Source organism: Triplophysa dalaica, chromosome 19 (genome assembly GCF_015846415.1).
Source record: "Triplophysa dalaica isolate WHDGS20190420 chromosome 19, ASM1584641v1, whole genome shotgun sequence".
NCBI lineage: Eukaryota > Metazoa > Chordata > Actinopteri > Cypriniformes > Nemacheilidae > Triplophysa > Triplophysa dalaica.
Window position 1 is genome coordinate 15528939 of NC_079560.1, and position 18517 is coordinate 15547455.

The 18517-nt window shown below is 43.3% G+C and overlaps 1 protein-coding gene across 1 annotated transcript in view; it reads left to right on the forward strand.

Moving 5' to 3' along the window:
• The window catches only part of nsg2 (neuronal vesicle trafficking associated 2), a 31353-nt gene extending 14085 nt beyond the window's left edge, over positions 1-17268 (forward strand). The window contains exons 4-5 of the mRNA XM_056731291.1: positions 15543-15653; positions 16140-17268. Of these exons, the coding sequence (XP_056587269.1) occupies positions 15543-15653; positions 16140-16331 (303 nt within the window). The 3' untranslated portion in view covers positions 16332-17268. The remainder of the gene's footprint in view (positions 1-15542; positions 15654-16139) is intronic.
• Positions 17269-18517: the final 1249 nt, after the last annotated feature.

Sequence of the window (18517 nt, forward strand, 5' to 3'; positions counted from 1 at the left end):
TTCCTTCAGCCGACCACCAGACGGGTGGCTCGGCTGAAAAAGAAGAGGCAGCGGAGGTCAGCCGGGAACCAGTTGGTCCCGAGTCCTGTGGTCCCGAGTCCTGTGGTCCCGAGTCCTGTGGTCCCGAGTCCTGTGGTCCCGAGTCCGGTGGTGTCAAACCCCAAATATTTTTTGGGGGGGCGCTGTGGGGAGGTGACGGTCCGAGCGTCCAGCCCGGCCGCAGGCCCGGTCCAGCAACCGGCACCAAGCCCGGTCCAGCAACCGGCACCAAGCCCGGTCCAGCAACCGGCACCAAGCCCGGTCCAGCAACCGGCACCAAGCCCGGTCCAGCAACCGGCACCAAGCCCGGTCCAGCAACCGGCACCAAGCCCGGTCCAGCAACCGGCACCAAGCCCGGTCCAGCAACCGGCACCAAGCCCGGTCCAGCAACCGGCACCAAGCCCGGTCCAGCAACCGGCACCAAGCCCGGTCCAGCATCCGGCACCAAGCCCGGTCCAGCATCCGGCACCAAGCCCGGTCCAGCATCCGGCACCAAGCCCGGTCCAGCATCCGGCACCAAGCCCGGTCCAGCATCCGGCACCAAGCCCGGTCCAGCATCCGGCACCAAGCCCGGTCCAGCATCCGGCACCAAGCCCGGTCCAGCATCCGGCACCAAGCCCGGTCCAGCAACCGGCACCAAGCCCGGCCCAGCAGAGACCGCCGTCTAGTCCGGCTGCCCAGCCGCCGTCAAGTCCGGCCGCCCCGCCGCCGCCGAAGTCAAGCCCTGTCCTGCCGGCCCATCAGCCGGCGTCAAGAACTGTCCTGCCGATCTTCCGACCGGCGCCAAGCCCTGTCAAGCCCCCTGGGGCTCCGCACTCTGGTGCGTCCCCCAGGGCAAGGACTTCCCCACCCAGCCCTACCCCTTTTGGACTTCCACCCATGTCTTGTTTGCCCCCACCCCCCCTCCCTTGTTTGTTATTTTTGTTGAGTCACCCCAATCCCCTGTTGATTCTTGCCTGTCTGCCCCTTATCTTGTTTTCCATGTTTTGTTTAGTCTTGTCTATGTCCCAGTCTGTCTTGTCCTGTGGGTCTCCTTGAGGAGCGTCAGGATGTCGCTCCTTAAGGCGGGGGTTCTGTCATGGTTTCACCTCTCCCTGCCTGGTATTTCTTGGATTAGAGGTGGAATCATACAGAATCCTCTGTTTCTTGTGGGGAGAGGTGGTTTGGACACTTATGGCTTTCCATAACGGTTTTGACACTCATGGCCTTCCATACTCTCCCCGAGTCACGTCATTGTTTCCCTACCCTCCTGTTTCCTAGTTTGTGTTAATTACCTTGCCTATAAAGAGTCCTCATGTTTCTTTGTCTAGTGGGCGTTCATTGTATGTGATTCCTGTTTACTATACGTTCTTGCTGTTCTTTGCCAGAGTCATTGTTCCTGTTCCCTGGTCCATGTGTCTCAGTAAGTGTCAGTTTAGTGTTTGTTCCTAGTGTTTGTTTTTCTTAGTTTTAGTTTAGTAAGTCGGTGTCCTTTGTTTATTATCAAAGTATATTTATCCCTGTATTGTTTTTCCCCCATCGTGGGTCTTTGTTTTGCCTGTTTTGTTCAGTCTTGTTTCTTGTCAATAAATATCTGTTTACCCCTTCACCACCGTCTGTCCTATCTGCCTGCAATTGGGTTCTACCTCTCTCAATCGTGACAATTACATTCAAAACTTGCTTCAAGGCTCAAAACATGAGTACCAAAATAAGTTTTAATACTGCATGGAACTTACTTAATTGAGAAAGTGTTATGCTTATATTTAAAGGGCCAGTTCACCCAAAATGGAGAATTCTCGGTAACACTTTCCTTGAAGCATGTATGTATAATGCATTATAAAGAATTATTATAATTCATAATGTGTGTTGTAATGCATTACATGTAGTTGTAAAGAATGATAACCAATTTAAAATGTGTAGTGTAACAAGGACAACGTTATAATGTTTTAACTGTGATAACAATTATTTATAAGATATAACAATGCATTAAAAGGTGCATTACAATGCTACTTTTATAATCATTATATACATGCTTCAAGGAAAGTGTGACCATTTTCTCTCATCATTTGCTCACGCTCTAGTTATTCCAGACACGTATACATTTCTTTGTTTCTGTAACTGTATATACAAAAGAAGATATTTTGAAGAATGTGGGAAACCAGATGTTTCTGGAGCACCATTGACTACCATAGTAGTTATCTTTTCTCTAGTTATTTCTTAGTTAGCTTTCCTGTAGCTCAGTGGTAAAAGCGTGGTAAGATCACGTCACTAGCAAGGCCAAGGTTTTGGGTTCGATCCCAGGGGATTGCACGTAGACAGAAAAAATGTATTATACAATTGATTGTAAGCCGCTTTGGATAAAAGCATCTGCTTAATGCATAAATGTTTTTGTAATGTAAATGTTGTCAATAGTGACCCAGAACTGGTTGCAAAAATTCTTTCAAATATTTTTCTTTGCGTTCAGCAAAACAACATACTTTAAACAGGTTTGGAACAACGTCTGGTTGAGTAAATGCCAAGAGAATGTTAATTTTATGATGAACTATCCCTTTAATAGAGACAACTTGTATCAGAGTACTTGTATGTGATTATTTGGGTGTCTGTGACATGAATAAACACAATGTACTTTAATAGATTGTTCAAGAAGCTGTACATGTGAGTAAATCATTCGCTGATGTTAACACTAAAATCACACAAATATGTACGGCCTAAGTGCACTTTTACGGATCTTCATAGGCGACTGTCACGATTTGCATACAGCGAACAACGGGAAACAAAAGACTTTATTACAAAGACAAACCAAAACACCCACGATGGGGGAACAAACGAGAACTAAGACTATTATAAAACATAAAAATACTCCCACGAGGGGGACCAAACAAACGAACAAGGTAACTAATTAAACAAAATGAAACAAAGACAGAAATAACACTAAATACACGATAGACCAGACGAGAGTTATAAACTTGGCAACTTACGATGACGTGATACATCGGAACAATACAAAACGAACCAGCACAAGTCAAGAGACACAAGCTCAATATATAGGGAGATAAATCAAGAGGGGACAGGTGCGGGGCATGAACTAATTAACAATCAAACTTAAGAGACCAGAGGGTGGGAACAGAGACGGGACCGGAGAGAGAGTATGGCGATGCATAAGATCCAAAATTGTCTCTGTCCACATGAAACAAGGGATCCTTCCATGATTCTGCCACAAGACCAAGAAAGCCATGACATGATGAGGAAGAATCATGGCAGGCGACATATTTGGAAGACTCTTTATAGGCTGCAACCCAACCCAACTCGACTCGACTAGATTCGACTAGAACTGACATTTGTATGTTGCTTAGCTAACCTGACTGCACTATACTCACTGTAGACAGTCTCATCGGACGCGCATGCCTGGACTGAAGTTAACTTCCGGTCTGTGTTTGTTCATCGGTCTGGCTAGTCTCTAATAATATAACTACTTATATGCCATTTAATTCAATTTATGTTAATATTAATTTATATTATTATTTTATTGTATAACAATTGTATTCAATAAACAATTTGTTGAATTTTGTTATATGTTAATTTTATTAAATAAACAATAGTTGAAGGGGTCCTGTAGTTGCAATTAAAGAAACCAAATGGTACATGGACATCTAGAGGTTGAGTTTTGTTTCGCAGTCTGAATTCAAAATATTGGAGCGACAAGTTTAGCCAAGTAACGCTTCTTGTCGGTTTCTTTTGCTTTACATCAGAAATAATCTACATGCACTCTATTACTTGCGATGTGTGCCGGAAGTTAAGTTCAGTCTAGGAATGCGCGCATGTTTATGTTGTTGCTTTGAAACCGTCTATACTCACAAATGTTGGGCACAATAATTAATATTTAAGATGAGTTATCCGTGTCAATACTTGTTTATTGAAAGACAAAGACCTTTCTCAGTATTTTTACACCTTATACACAATCTTGATTTTTTTCCTACTAGGATTGTTGCACTTCATTCTTTGCCTTCCTGATGCAAGACACACGTCAGATGAATCGAGGTATCTTCTATGAGTCCCTACGCTGTCTGCATAGGCAGCATACTAGTTTTGGGAGCAGAGCGAGAAGAGATCCCCGACAGGGGCTTTGAATCAGTAAATAGTGAATAAACACATTCGTCTTTTTCATTCCCTTCGTTCCCCCTCTTTGCATCTGTAAGCAAATAGTTAGGATCACATAAAGCCTAAGATTACAAATCCTACAAAATGTTCTTCTGAAAATCTCTGTGATTTTCCCGTGTTTGTCTCTAGGACACTCTAAAATCCACCGCTGGCGAGAGGGTAATTCTAAAGCAAATATCTAGAGCATTATTTATCAAATAATGCCAAAATCTGGATAACTTTCTTAATGCTCTGTGGCTAGGCTTGGCTCACATCTCATAACGGAGTTACTGGAGAAAAGCGAGTCTTCAGCACGATGTAACTTAGGGATCCATTGATTTATTTATTGACTGGCATCACACTGCTTTTGGGGCACCGCTGTTATGCGGCAAGACTAGATATGAATGTCAGAGTCTCGGACCCCCTGAGGAAATTGTGATGGATGGACCTGTTCGCACATATGGAGTGGAAAGTGGTCTGGCTGTGCGTGTGGGTGATTGTTTCAGTTGCGCTTGAGCGGAGACACCCAGAAATGCAACAAAAGATGCTCACTGAGCCAAAACTCGAGCATCCCAGAATTCTCATAATTTACACCAATTGGAAATCAAATCACGAATGAGATGTCTCTAATATCTTTTTCTTAGACCGCAGGGAGATTAAATATAACGAAATTGCGCTTTAATGAAGATTGTACAGTGCCATAGGAAACTTATGCTTAAGTGCTTATTAGGTTCCTCTTGTGACAACACTGCAGTAATATTTTTCTAATTCTTCTTTAGAAAACTTAAACTGTTCTCAGATTTGGCGAAATACCAGTCTGCAATCAAAAAGTCAAGAGATAACAATATGAACTCAATTTCTCGTCTTAATCATTTTCCTGAAATTCTTACAGGACTAAAATTGTCCGAGCCATCCTATTCACATTCATTTAATAGCTTTGTAATGCCCTGTACTCTTTTATTGTCAGTTTCGTCTCACTAGGGTCTAATTTTTCCTTTCCTCAGAAAAAGTTATTAGACATTGTTAAAACCGAAATGAAACATCGCTGCTTTATGACAGACAGGGCAGCAATTAGACCTTTCTCTAAAAAGGCTCTTTCAGTGAAAAATGTCTATTTAAATGTGGAAACTTGCCATTGAAGAGATGGCAGAGCTTGATGACAGAAAGTAGGAGGCTGCAGAAGGTGATCTGGTGTATAGATAGAACTGTTTATGGTGTTAAAATAAATGGAGGGCAACACTAAGCACATAGATGAAGCACAGAAGAAGTTCTGACTTCATATCAATTCATTGGCAAATGTGGAAGACAGACCGGAGAAAAAGCGAGTGGTCATGAAAAATGGGAAACCAGTATGAACAGCTGGACGATATAGAAAAAAACATTTTCCCATCAAAAACATGTAAAAGTAATCAGAGAGAGTTGGGCAGGTATTCACCTATAGCTTCACCTAAACTTGTGGAACATATGCTCTTTTAAAAGTAATTTTGTATGTCTTTGCAACATTTAATATTTTATTATAGCACATTATAGAAAGCTATACTGAATGCCTATTTTGTTAGTAAACTAGTAATGGCAGACGTAAAATGCTTCCTGCCTAGTGTGTGAGGAAACATATGGGAGGAGTAATGAAATAGTGCTATAATCACGGCAATTATACAAATGCACCTTTGTGGAACGGTCGAAGCCATTAGCAAGGTTACAACAGGATAAAATCTCTTTCAAACATGGGCTTGCAGAGGATAGGAAACGTCGACCTTAACTGCAGAACATTCGAGCAAAAAAAATCATGCAGTATTCATCAAACTGAAGTAGAAAGAAAGACAATATTATACAGCGAGCATTATGGACAGATTTTCTAATAGGGAGAAACAAGAAGGTACAAAGAACAGGCTCAATGAAGATAGAAACCTTAAATCTGACAGTAATACTTTCTGATGTCCTTGACATCTGGAGAGAAGAAACAGGAAGATTTAAACTAACTGCATGGAACAGACTGTGATGACGTACAAGTAGACAACCACAAAGTACAGTACACTCAAAGTACTCTCTTTCTCACAGAACCTCTGTTGGTTGCATCTACTGTTATGGGCTAACTGGACTGAGCTAAACAGTAAAAAATTGTACTATATAGCCATAAAAGTGGTTCTTGGCTCGTAATCATAGGGGAACCAGTTTAAGTCCCTTATAGAACCATAACTGGTGCTTCAGTGGTATTTCAATGGTTCTTTGGGATGAGGCCCCCTAAGAGCCATAAAGGGTCTTTATGTGGAAACAGTGCGATATATCACCTCGGTCACCCTAAAGAACCTTTGAAGAACCACTGAAGCACCAATATATGTTGCTATATAGTGCACTTCAAATGGTTACCATATGATTACAAGCAAACAAACGATTTTTAGGGCTAAATAGCACCATTTTTTTTGAGTTTGTAGGCCCGTTTTTTTATTAGCTTAGTAAAAGTGTGCTTTTCGTACATACAAATTAATGTCATTCTTAAATGAATGCCTTTCTTTGAAGTAACACGAGTAAACCATGTGATACAAATATGGCACAATACCTCTTGATATATTTTCTTTGCTATACAATGGTCCCCCTCACTATTTTATTTATGTTTATATGGTGTTTTTTTATGTGTGATTTCTTTATCAGCATCATCAAGCAGTGCCTGTTTTTAATCAGGTTTCTTAACAGTCATTCGGTTTGACATTGGATAGTTCTACCCGAAACTCATTGGTGAGCCTCCATTGTTGTGTCAAGCTTGTTCGTAATGATCAGAAAAAACATGGCTCACTTCTGATTGCCTACAAATATTAATTTGGGATTAGAGAAACTATGTTACACTCAGTTTTACGTCTTTGGGCTGCGTACTATGATTTTATATTTTATTAGTTTTGTAAGGGAAAGCAGGATTGGTGACATGGTCAGCTAATATCTGGTCCAGAGTCAATTTCTGGTCAATATTTGGATGATGTTTAATATCATGTCATATATTTTATTGATAATAAATATAATTGAGAAAAAGATACAGTATTGCTGGGTATAACTCCCAACATTTAGTTTTGGAAACCAATATGGATATGTCTTTATTGAATTTGGGCTTCCTCTACTCCTGAATATTTGGATCATAAATCATATTTATGCCAAAAAATTAAGATATCAGACAAATGTGAAGTTAGTTTGGTTCAAAATAATGTATCCCTTGTATTTCTTGGTCTTGAAACAATTGCCTTTTAACGGCATAGCATAACTTATATAAATTAAATGTATTCTTATTATTTTAATAATAATTACTATTCTTTTTTAGTATTATTTACATGACTACTATTATTTAGTATTATTTACTTTTAACATTAAATGTGAAAATTATACTTTGTTCAAATAACAGCTAGTTGTGTTATGCTATTATTTATTTCTATCATTTCGTTTGAGATGTTCAACAACAACAACAACAACAACAACAACTATAAATAAATAAATAATAAAAATGCAGGGCTCCCCACATGCAGAATCAGCATAAAGCATTAATACCCCCAGCGCTCCAGCCAAGATAAATCCACCCCAGGGATTATAGTTTTCCAAACATAGATTATTCTGACCCCCCAAAAATTGCCGTCGAACACCAAGAAAAACAACAAAACCCCCCAACCTTGAATCTCATTGGTAGGACACTGCAGTGATTAATAAAATCTTGTGCAAGTATGAGCAAAAACAAACAGGAAAGCAGATGGTGGCGTGTCTGATGTGTCACAAACACGTTGACGTTTGAGTGGAAATGACCTCATTTTGTGGCACCTCTGTCCTGAGACCAGAGTCAAAGTGAATTTTTCCGAACTAAAGTGTATCCGGCAAAACAGAGCTTTTACACCCCCCTCTCTCTCGTTCTTTGGGAATGGGGGTGAAGATAATGATTTTAATGTCTGTGAAGACAGTCAAGCATAAATAATTTGCAGATAGTAAATGAATGGAGCCTTTTCACCTTTACGCCATGGTGGCTCTCACCTGGAGTGCTGTTTTATACGGCCGGCATTAGCATGCGCTCGACAAGGACTTTCCCAGCAAAGCATTATTGGATTTATTGTCAAATTTCACGGCTGCTATAGGTTTCCCAAAAACACATACCGTTATTGAAAATGTGGCATCAGGTGATCTGACAAAGGGTGGTTTGAAATGCAAAAGTGGTTTAAAGATGCTGCTCACGGCGTGAATGGCACACAGCCATTTTGGCTTCAGTCCCACTGCTTAGCAACATGGTACAAATGCGGCCAATTTTGGCTAAGGACATCAAGCGGTACACTTGTTTAATCTGTGCTGAGAGAATGGATAAACAGAGAGAATAAAGGTCATCAGAGTTTCATCCATTCATGTTCATACAGAATAGCCTACATAAATCCGATGGTGAGTAGATATGGAGGGTGAAGGACACTCTGAGCATTCGTATATTCTCTACATTTTCTACCACACAAACATCATAGATCTGTTCCAATTTTCCAGTGACCTGCTTTTTTGAAGTATAGAGATTTATCTTACAGTTTGTGCAATCAAACATCAGAAAAATAATACCACCAAACAACAAAATTGATGTATCATTGAATATGTGTTTGGTTTGATTAAAATTCACGTCAAAGGGCCTTACAACGAAAAAGTTTCATAATGACATCATAATGTTATGGTCTGTTTTGTGCTGCGAGGGAACATACGATGCTTAAGAATATTGTCTAGGTTGGCAGCTCACTAGGTTTAAGACCAGATTCTATATATCTGCATAAAAAATAATATATTATTTAAAACGTGCTTTTAGAGTCTATACGTTTCTTATATCTGTGTTGCAAAAATAGTATCCAACGTGCAGTGGATTCAATTAACTTGTTAATATGCTTCGACCAAACAGCTGGTATTCTTTATATGGTGAAAGAGTTCTGAAATATTCAGATGTCAGCAGACTTTTTCTCATCTATCTTTCATTCCTATTTGCATAATTCTAATTAGTCGGTGCTCATAAATATCCATTTGCTGTCTCCGGGACTAAAACGCAGAAAGTGGCCCAGCTTTTACCAAACTAATCGCCCCTGACAAATTGGTCTGGTCTGGCAAGGAATTGCCTTCTTTAAACCTCGGATTTGTAGTTTGGACCACACGGAGTCCTTGCTTGAGCCGCTTTGTTGAGACAAATGTGGCATGACAGATTGCGCTGCATTCTTTGAGGTGAATGTTCTTGAAGTTGACAGTGATGTGAAAAAATTAGCGCTTCTGGCGAAAACAAAGTTGCGATCACACTATTGTCTCCAGGCGAACGTTTAGTCCTGTCAAGAATCTCCGAGGAGACAAGGCAGGAGAACCCAAGTGCAGGCAGACAAGGTGGTACAGGGGTTTGAACACGAATTTATTTATAATTAACAAGACAAAAACAGGCAAAACAAAAACCCTCAGTGGGGAAAACAGGATAAACAATATTTTAACAAGCACAAGAACACTGACTAACTAAACTAAAAGAAAACAAACACTCAGAACTTCAAAAACTAAACTAGACTTACTACACACGGGAAACAGGAAACAGGAACAACAGCTTAACATGGACAGGCAATAGAACAGGTATCAAACGCACAGCACAAATACAATGCAGGGCAAACGCAATGAACCGCACAAGACAATGAAACAAGAGGACTCTTATAGGGAGACAATGACAGGATAATTAATAGGGGACAGGTGAAACAGATGAAACACTAAGGGGAAGCTAATGACACGAAATGGCGGGAAACACAGACGAGACTCGGGGAGAGTATGGAAGCCCAAAAGGTCCAAAATCCCTCTCCCCACATGAAACAGGGAATTCTGTTTTGGTTCTGCCTCAAGACCAAGAATTAGCCAGACAAGATAGGCAGAACCGTGACAGAACCCCCGCCTTAAGGAGCGACATCCTGACGCTCCTCAAGGAGACTCACAGGACAAGACAGACTGAGACATAGACATAGACACAGACTTGACGGCGGCTGGGCAGCCGGACTTGACGGCGGCTGGGCAGCCGGACTTGACGGCGGCTGGGCAGCCGGACTTGACGGCGGCTGGGCAGCCGGACTTGACGGCGGCTGGGCAGCCGGACTTGACGGCGGCTGGGCAGCCGGACTTGACGGCGGCTGGGCAGCCGGACTTGACGGCGGCTGGGCAGCCGGACTTGACGGCGGCTGGGCAGCCGGACTTGACGGCGGCTGGGCAGCCGGACTTGACGGCGGCTGGGCAGCCGGACTTGACGGCGGCTGGGCAGCCGGACTTGACGGCGGCTGGGCAGCCGGACTTGACGGCGGCTGGGCAGCCGGACTTGACGGCGGCTGGGCAGCCGGACTTGACGGCGGCTGGGCAGCCGGACTTGACGGCGGCTGGGCAGCCGGACTTGACGGCGGCTGGGCAGCCGGACTTGACGGCGGCTGGGCAGCCGGACTTGACGGCGGCTGGGCAGCCGGACTTGACGGCGGCTGGGCAGCCGGACTTGACGGCGGCTGGGCAGCCGGACTTGACGGCGGCTGGGCAGCGCTCTCTGACGGCGGCTGGGCAGCGCTCTCTGACGGCGGCTGGGCAGCGCTCTCTGACGGCGGCTGGGCGGCCGGACTTGACGGCGGGCTTGGTTCCGGCTCCTGGAACGGGCTTGGTTCCGGCTCCTGGAACGGGCTTGGTTCCGGCTCCTGGAACGGGCTTGGTTCCGGCTCCTGGAACGGGCTTGGTTCCGGCTCCTGGAACGGGCTTGGTTCCGGCTCCTGGAACGGGCTTGGTTCCGGCTCCTGGAACGGGCTTGGTTCCGGCTCCTGGAACGGGCTTGGTTCCGGCTCCTGGAACGGGCTTGGTTCCGGCTCCTGGAACGGGCTTGGTTCCGGCTCCTGGAACGGGCTTGGTTCCGGCTCCTGGAACGGATCCGCGGCCGGAACGGCCGCTCGGACAGTCGCCTCCCCACGGCGCCCCCCCAAAAAATATTTGGGACTGGGTAGCACCGGACTGGGTAGCACCGGACTGGGTAGCACCGGACTGGGTAGCACCGGACTGGGTAGCACCGGACTGGGTAGCACCGGACTGGGTAGCACCGGACTGGGTAGCACCGGACTGGGTAGCACCGGACTGGGTAGCACCGGACTGGGTAGCACCGGACTGGGTAGCACCGGACTGGGTAGCACCGGACTGGGTAGCACCGGACTGGGTAGCACCGGACTGGGTAGCACCGGACTGGGTAGCACCGGACTGGGTAGCACCGGACTGGGTAGCACCGGACTGGGTAGCACCGGACTGGGTAGCACCGGACTGGGTAGCACCGGACTGGGTAGCACCGGACTGGGTAGCACCGGACTGGGTAGCACCGGACTGGGTAGCACCGGACTGGGTAGCACCGGACTGGGTAGCACCGGACTGGGTAGCACCGGACTGGGTAGCACCGGACTGGGTAGCTCCGGACTGGGTAGCTCCGGACTGGGTAGCTCCGGACTGGGTAGCTCCGGACTGGGTAGCTCCGGACTGGGTAGCTCCGGACTGGGTAGCTCCGGACTGGGTAGCTCCGGACTGGGTAGCTCCGGACTGGGTAGCTCCGGACTGGGTAGCTCCGGACTGGGTAGCTCCGGACTGGGTAGCTCCGGACTGGGTAGCTCCGGACTGGGTAGCTCCGGACTGGGTAGCTCCGGACTGGGTAGCTCCGGACTGGGTAGCTCCGGACTGGGTAGCTCCGGACTGGGTAGCTCCGGACTGGGTAGCTCCGGACTGGGTAGCTCCGGACTGGGTAGTTTCTTTCTCCTCCGCCGGCCAGTGGGACTGGCCGACGGTAGAGTGGCCGCAGGAGGTGCTGCGGATGAGGGTGCCGAGCTCCCCAGGGTAAGGGCGGCCAGGGCGCGGTCCTCCGGGACGGTAGCCACGGGGGCGGACACCCAGTCTGGCACTAATGGCCAGGGATCATCCCGGTTGACCACATACCTGATCATGTCGCCCATCCACAGGGAGCTCAACATCCTCATCTCAGACCGCCGGAGAGGCTCGGTGAGGCAGCAGTTAAAAATAACCTTGAGCTCTGCCTCACCGAACTCAGTCTCCCTAGCTGCAGCCAGGAACTCCCGAGCGAACTGCCTGATCCCGCGATCCCCCTGCTTAAAACCCAACAGGAGTCGGGCCTGGTGGGACCGCAAGGAATCGTCCGCGGTTGCCTGCTGGGTTCTGTTGTGGCGGTTCATTCTGTCAAGAATCTCCGAGGAGACAAGGCAGGAGAACCCAAGTGCAGGCAGACAAGGTGGTACAGGGGTTTGAACACGAATTTATTTATAATTAACAAGACAAAAACAGGCAAAACAAAAACCCTCAGTGGGGAAAACAGGATAAACAATATTTTAACAAGCACAAGAACACTGACTAACTAAACTAAAAGAAAACAAACACTCAGAACTTCAAAAACTAAACTAGACTTACTACACACGGGAAACAGGAAACAGGAACAACAGCTTAACATGGACAGGCAATAGAACAGGTATCAAACGCACAGCACAAATACAATGCAGGGCAAACGCAATGAACCGCACAAGACAATGAAACAAGAGGACTCTTATAGGGAGACAATGACAGGATAATTAATAGGGGACAGGTGAAACAGATGAAACACTAAGGGGAAGCTAATGACACGAAATGGCGGGAAACACAGACGAGACTCGGGGAGAGTATGGAAGCCCAAAAGGTCCAAAATCCCTCTCCCCACATGAAACAGGGAATTCTGTTTTGGTTCTGCCTCAAGACCAAGAATTAGCCAGACAAGATAGGCAGAACCGTGACAAGTCCCAATTCTGTTTTTGGATTTGTGGTGGTTTAGAGATTAACATAATACATTTACATTTAGTCATGTAGAAGACACTTTTATCCAAAGCGACTTACAAATGAGGTAAATAATAGCAGAAGTGCAGTACAAACTGGTCTCATATAGCCTTCCACAGTATACAAAGCCGATGATTTTTTTTAAGGATAGAATAATCGGTCAGGTTTTGACGGTTGAGATGTGTTTTCAGTTGATTCTTAAAGATGGCTAAACAATCTGCTGATATTGTAGCAGCGGGAAATCATTCCACAGATGTGGACAGATCCGGAGAAGGTACATGTGAGTGTTTTTTTCCCTTTTTCGGATGGCACTACAAGACATCATTAATTTGCAGAGCGTAGGAACTGCCGGGTACATAGGTCTGTATAGCGTGTCAAGATATGGGGGTGCCAAACCAGTGGTGGTCTTGTAGGCGAGGAGCAGAGTCTTGAATTTGATGCGAGCGACTATAGGGAACCAATGTAACTTAATGAAGAGAGGAGTGACGTGTGCTCTCTTCGGTTCATTGAAGACCACCTTTGCCCCTGCATTCTGGATCATCTGTAGAGGTTTGGTTGTGCAAAATGGGAGTCTAGCCAGTAGCGCATTGCAGTAGTCCAGTCTGTACAGGAAAAGAGCCTGGACTAGGACTTGTGTAGCATGCTCGGACAAGAAAGGTCTAATATTCCTAATGTTGTAGAGGATGAATCTAGAGGAACGGGGTAGTGTTGGCAACATGAAGTTTAGCTGATCATCGATTAACACTCCCAGGTTTCTGGCCATTCTGGAAAGTGTGATTTTTGATGAGCCTAGTTGAATGGAAAGGTTGTGATGAGTTTTTGGTTCGGCCGGGATTACAAGCAGTTCTGTTTTGGCAAGGTTCAGCATCAGGTGATGGTCCTTAATCCAGAGTAAATTGTCACTCAGGCATGATGAAATGCGTGCAGAAACAGTTGGATCGTCAGGCCTAAATGCCAAGTAGAGTTGTGTATCATCCGCATAGCAGTAATAAGAAAAGCCATGTTTCCGAATGACAGAACATAGGGATGTCATTTACTTTAAATGGAAAAAAGCAACGGTCCAAGCACTGAGCCCTGAGGCACCCCGGTATTAAGATGTTGTGACTCGGAGACCTCACCTCTCCAGGTACTCTAAATGACCTACCTGAGGTAAGACTTGAACCATTGTAGCACTAGTCCAGAGACACCCATAGCCTTGAGAGTTGAGAGGAGGATGTGGTGGTTAACAATGTCAAAACCGGCAGATAGATCCAGTACGATGAGTACAGATGATTTAGAAGCTGCTCTTGCCAGTCTCAGGGCTTCAAACTGAAAGCATTGCAGTTTTGGTGGAATGACCGCTCTTAAAACCCGACTGATTGCGGTCCGGGAGGTTGTTCTGCACAAGAAAGGAAAAGAGCTGGTTAATTACAACACGCTCAAGAGTTTTAGCAATAAAGAGGTGAAGAGATACCTGTCTCTAGTTTTCTTACAGTGCAGAATTAAGACTGGGTTTCTTCAGTAGCGGGGTAATACGGGACTCTTTGAAGACTGTGGGAAATGTACCAATGGTGGGAGGCGAGTTGGATGAGAGCTGGCACAACCGAGGGGGAGATGGCCTGGAGGAGATGGGTGGGGATGAATCAGTTGGTTACTGGAAGATTATTTTGCACGTGGTTCGTATTGCTGTTCATTCTCTGTTGATGTGCGGAACACTTTCAAGTTCATTTAATATGTGCAAAATATAATTGGTTTTGATACAATATGGATTGTTTAAGCACATCTTGAATGGGTCCAACAAAGGTTTAGACTTCTTGTTTCATTTCTTGTCTTGGTTTCCAATAAAAACAACATAAATTCACTTAATAACCTAAAATAACATCATATGTTAAAACTTGTTAATGTTTGAATGTCTCTTTTAAATTTAGATAATTAACTGTCAGTATGGTTTTATGTAACAGTATAGTTACAGTGATGTTAATATGTTCAATTGACCTTCAGGATCAAAACATGCACTGTAAAACATTCTGTAAATGTAATTACTACTTAATACTAATTCCCTATTAGTGCTGTTTTCAATTACTTTATTCAAATTTAAAACCATTTTGACTTTTGAGCAAGAAGAGACTGGCATTAGAACAGCAACACTGCAAAAATTGCCATTCTTCCTAAGCATTTTGTCATGTTTTTAAGTAAAAATATTAAGCTTTTACGATAAATTTACATAACAAGAAAAGTTGTTTTATGAACGAAAAATATACAAATAGGCATATTTATGCTTAAGACAAAATTGTCAACTAAAACTACGGTAAATTACTTTCAAACCTTCTGCGAAAATACAGCCAAGTTTTTATTTTCAACCAAAACAAGCTTCAAACGCTTTTGTGTGGTCTTATTTCTCTCAATTTCTAGTTCATTTCAAGAAATCTTTCATTTCAAGTGTGTGAATAACTTGTACTGAATTCTTGGGCATTTTGGGCATAATGGTGGCCTCAAACTGTATTTAAGTTATTTTGTTTGTAACATCCGTTATAAGAATTTGTGTTATAAACTGTGGTAAAATGTGTGCTTTTTCCCTATTGCAGGTCACCATCCTTATTATTCTGGCTTTGGCCTTTTTGGCATGCATAGTGTTCCTGGTGGTGTACAAAGCCTTCACCTATGATCACACCTGTCCTGATGGCTTTGTGTATAAGGTAAGCGGGTGCAAGATTCATGTTCATTAAAACTACAACAACAGGCCAGCAATAAATACATTTTTCAACTTTTTTTTTTCAATTTGCGTCTATTCACGTCTTTGCATTGACCGTGCATGTCATTTACTTATTTAAAACACCTAATGTTCCATGTTGTGTTCCCACAGCATACCACACTTAATAGAAAATATTTGGCAAAACGTTGTAAAGCCGTTGACTTGACACATATCGAACACAAGTTTATATACAAAGACTAAATTCATTTGTTTACGGTTTTCTGCGATACACAATTTGATCTGTTCACACTAATGGTCTATTATTTGCAAATGTAATTGATCTTATTGAAAATTTTTACATTTTAAATGTTTGTCAGAGTGAAATTCACAGTGGATTTCTACGAATGTACTGTAGATCAATGCATTTTAAAGAACAGCACGTGTATATAAAATGAACGTGCTAATGTTACATTTCCACTTTTCCTGACAGCACAAGCGTTGTATTCCTGCTTCACTGGAGGCCTACTACACTGCCCAGGATGCCAACAACCGCGGTCGCTTTTACACCGTCATCAGTCACTACAGCATGGCCAAGCAGACCACCTCTCGCTCCGTTTCTCCCTGGCTATCTGCCGGCAGCGCCCCACATGATGTCAAGCCTCCCAACACAGACAGCCAATGAGATTTGCCGTGCTGATTTTTAAAGGGATTTCATCACGTTCACTTACATCCCACAATTCCCTAGGTCCCTTATATTTCAACTGGCTCATTTGTTCCTGTTATGTTCAGTGTTTCATTTTTTGCAGCATAGTTAATCTCTCAATCATTTTGTAATTTATTTCTATTTCTATTTGTTTTGTTTTTATTGTACATTGTTTTCTATTTAATCTTCTGGTATTGTTTGTATAAAGGCATGACTGCAATCTCGTCGAGCAGTTTCCCCACACGGTGTCTGTGAGTGTCAATGATCCATTATGAAAGCAGAATACCCATAATTCCCTCGTGTAGTTAGGGGATGACAACATCTCAAAAGGCATGATAACACAAAGGGAGTTTTGTGCATTTTTCCACAAAAACATCATGCTCTCATTAGAAAATGGAAACAAAAAACTTCCTTGTTATATTCATTTTCATGTATAACATATTACGATATATTACGGAAATATTGATGTAGACTAACAGTAGACCGTCAAAAGAACACATTATAAATGTACAGAATGATATGGTTCCTACTTTGAACCTCAATGTAAATAACCAATGAGAGCAATTTCCCATGTTGTGTACCTCCATCAGACACATTGTAATATTATCAGCGTTTCTCAATGGATGAGCAGAGGTGTTTAGAGCTTTGCGACCTGCTTTAGCTGGTGTCTATGCTTGCATTTAAACAGGGACACTGAGATGATTTGGTGAAGCTTCTCATCTGAATTCCTGCCAAAGCTTGATTTTCTGCTATGTTTGGTCCCACTTCAGCTCTTTTTCCATTTTTATATTTGTTGTGAGGAAAAACTGGAGTTTGGAAATCTTGTGCTGTTGTTAGTTGAGATGTAGCAAAGCCTTGAGTATTTTCATTTGTATATCCTTTAGGTTCAAAACAATAAAGATATACAAGGTGTTCAGTCGTTGAGTTGGGTGTGTTTTTATTTTCCACCGTTATCAATAAAATATCCAAGAAAGACAATAGCGATGAAGAAAAATACACACTTATGTTGAATATCTTTATTTTAATTGTTTCTCGTATGATTCTCTGTGATGCATCATAGTGACACATCAACAGCCTTATAAGCCTATTTTACCACAATATTATAAATATTATTCACAAATTTTTCAGGAGTCTTTTTACTGACTCACATTGATAAACACATTTCTCTCTCATGGGTCGATGTCAGTCTCTGATGATGAGTAAAGCAGTCACACATTAAGACTGACAGCTGGTTTATTTCTGCTTGGTTAATGAGCAGTTCTGTTCGTATCGTCTGTTCATGACTTTTCTCCAGCACGCGTTTCCTCATGCTGAGGCGACTGGAGACAGCTTAAATGTCAAGATATTGATCCATGAATGCACAGAGTCTATAATCGCTCGAGTAGCTGTGCGAAGAACAAATGAAAATGAACTACGTTTAAAAAAATATTGGGTTATTTTCAACTCAGCGCTGGGTCAAAAAGGGGGGAACCCGGACGTTATTTTGCTAACAAATGGTTTACAGTATACATAAGCCAACAATGGGTTAAAATGAACTTTTTTTGGTTGAAACAATCCAGCTTTGGTTAATTTACAACTCAATGGTTGGGTTTGTCTCTTTTTTACTCAACCCTGGGTGGAAAATAACCAAGAGTTTTTAAGAGTTTATGGATCAAAACTCTTTATTTCATCCCTAGTGCTCTTTGGTGCCCTTATGAGGGTTCATATTCAGATCTTGGGTTTTATTCCATGATAAACAAGTAGCTTTTTTAGTCAGATTTTGTAAATGAATCCACCATTCTGGAATACCCAAATTGATTAATGCATACTCAAATGAACTCAGTCTTGATGATTCTGTACTTATGGTTTACAGATGGATTCATTTAGCAATGAGTCCTTTTCACTGAATTACCAAGAATCCATGATTTGAACTGATTTAATGGCCATTTACACAAAAAAATCAACTGATGATGAACTAAAACTTCGTTTCCACCACAACAGGCCTGAAAATGTCAACTTTTGATTGCAGGTTTCAAAGTGCGAGGATTTTAAACAACACCATTATTATCTACCATGTAAACTACAATTGGGAATTTGTGAGAACGGGGACATCATGCGCATTCGAGTTAGGTGTTCAATCAATAGGTGCCGATACCAAAATAAAAAATGGTGGACAACACTGTCTT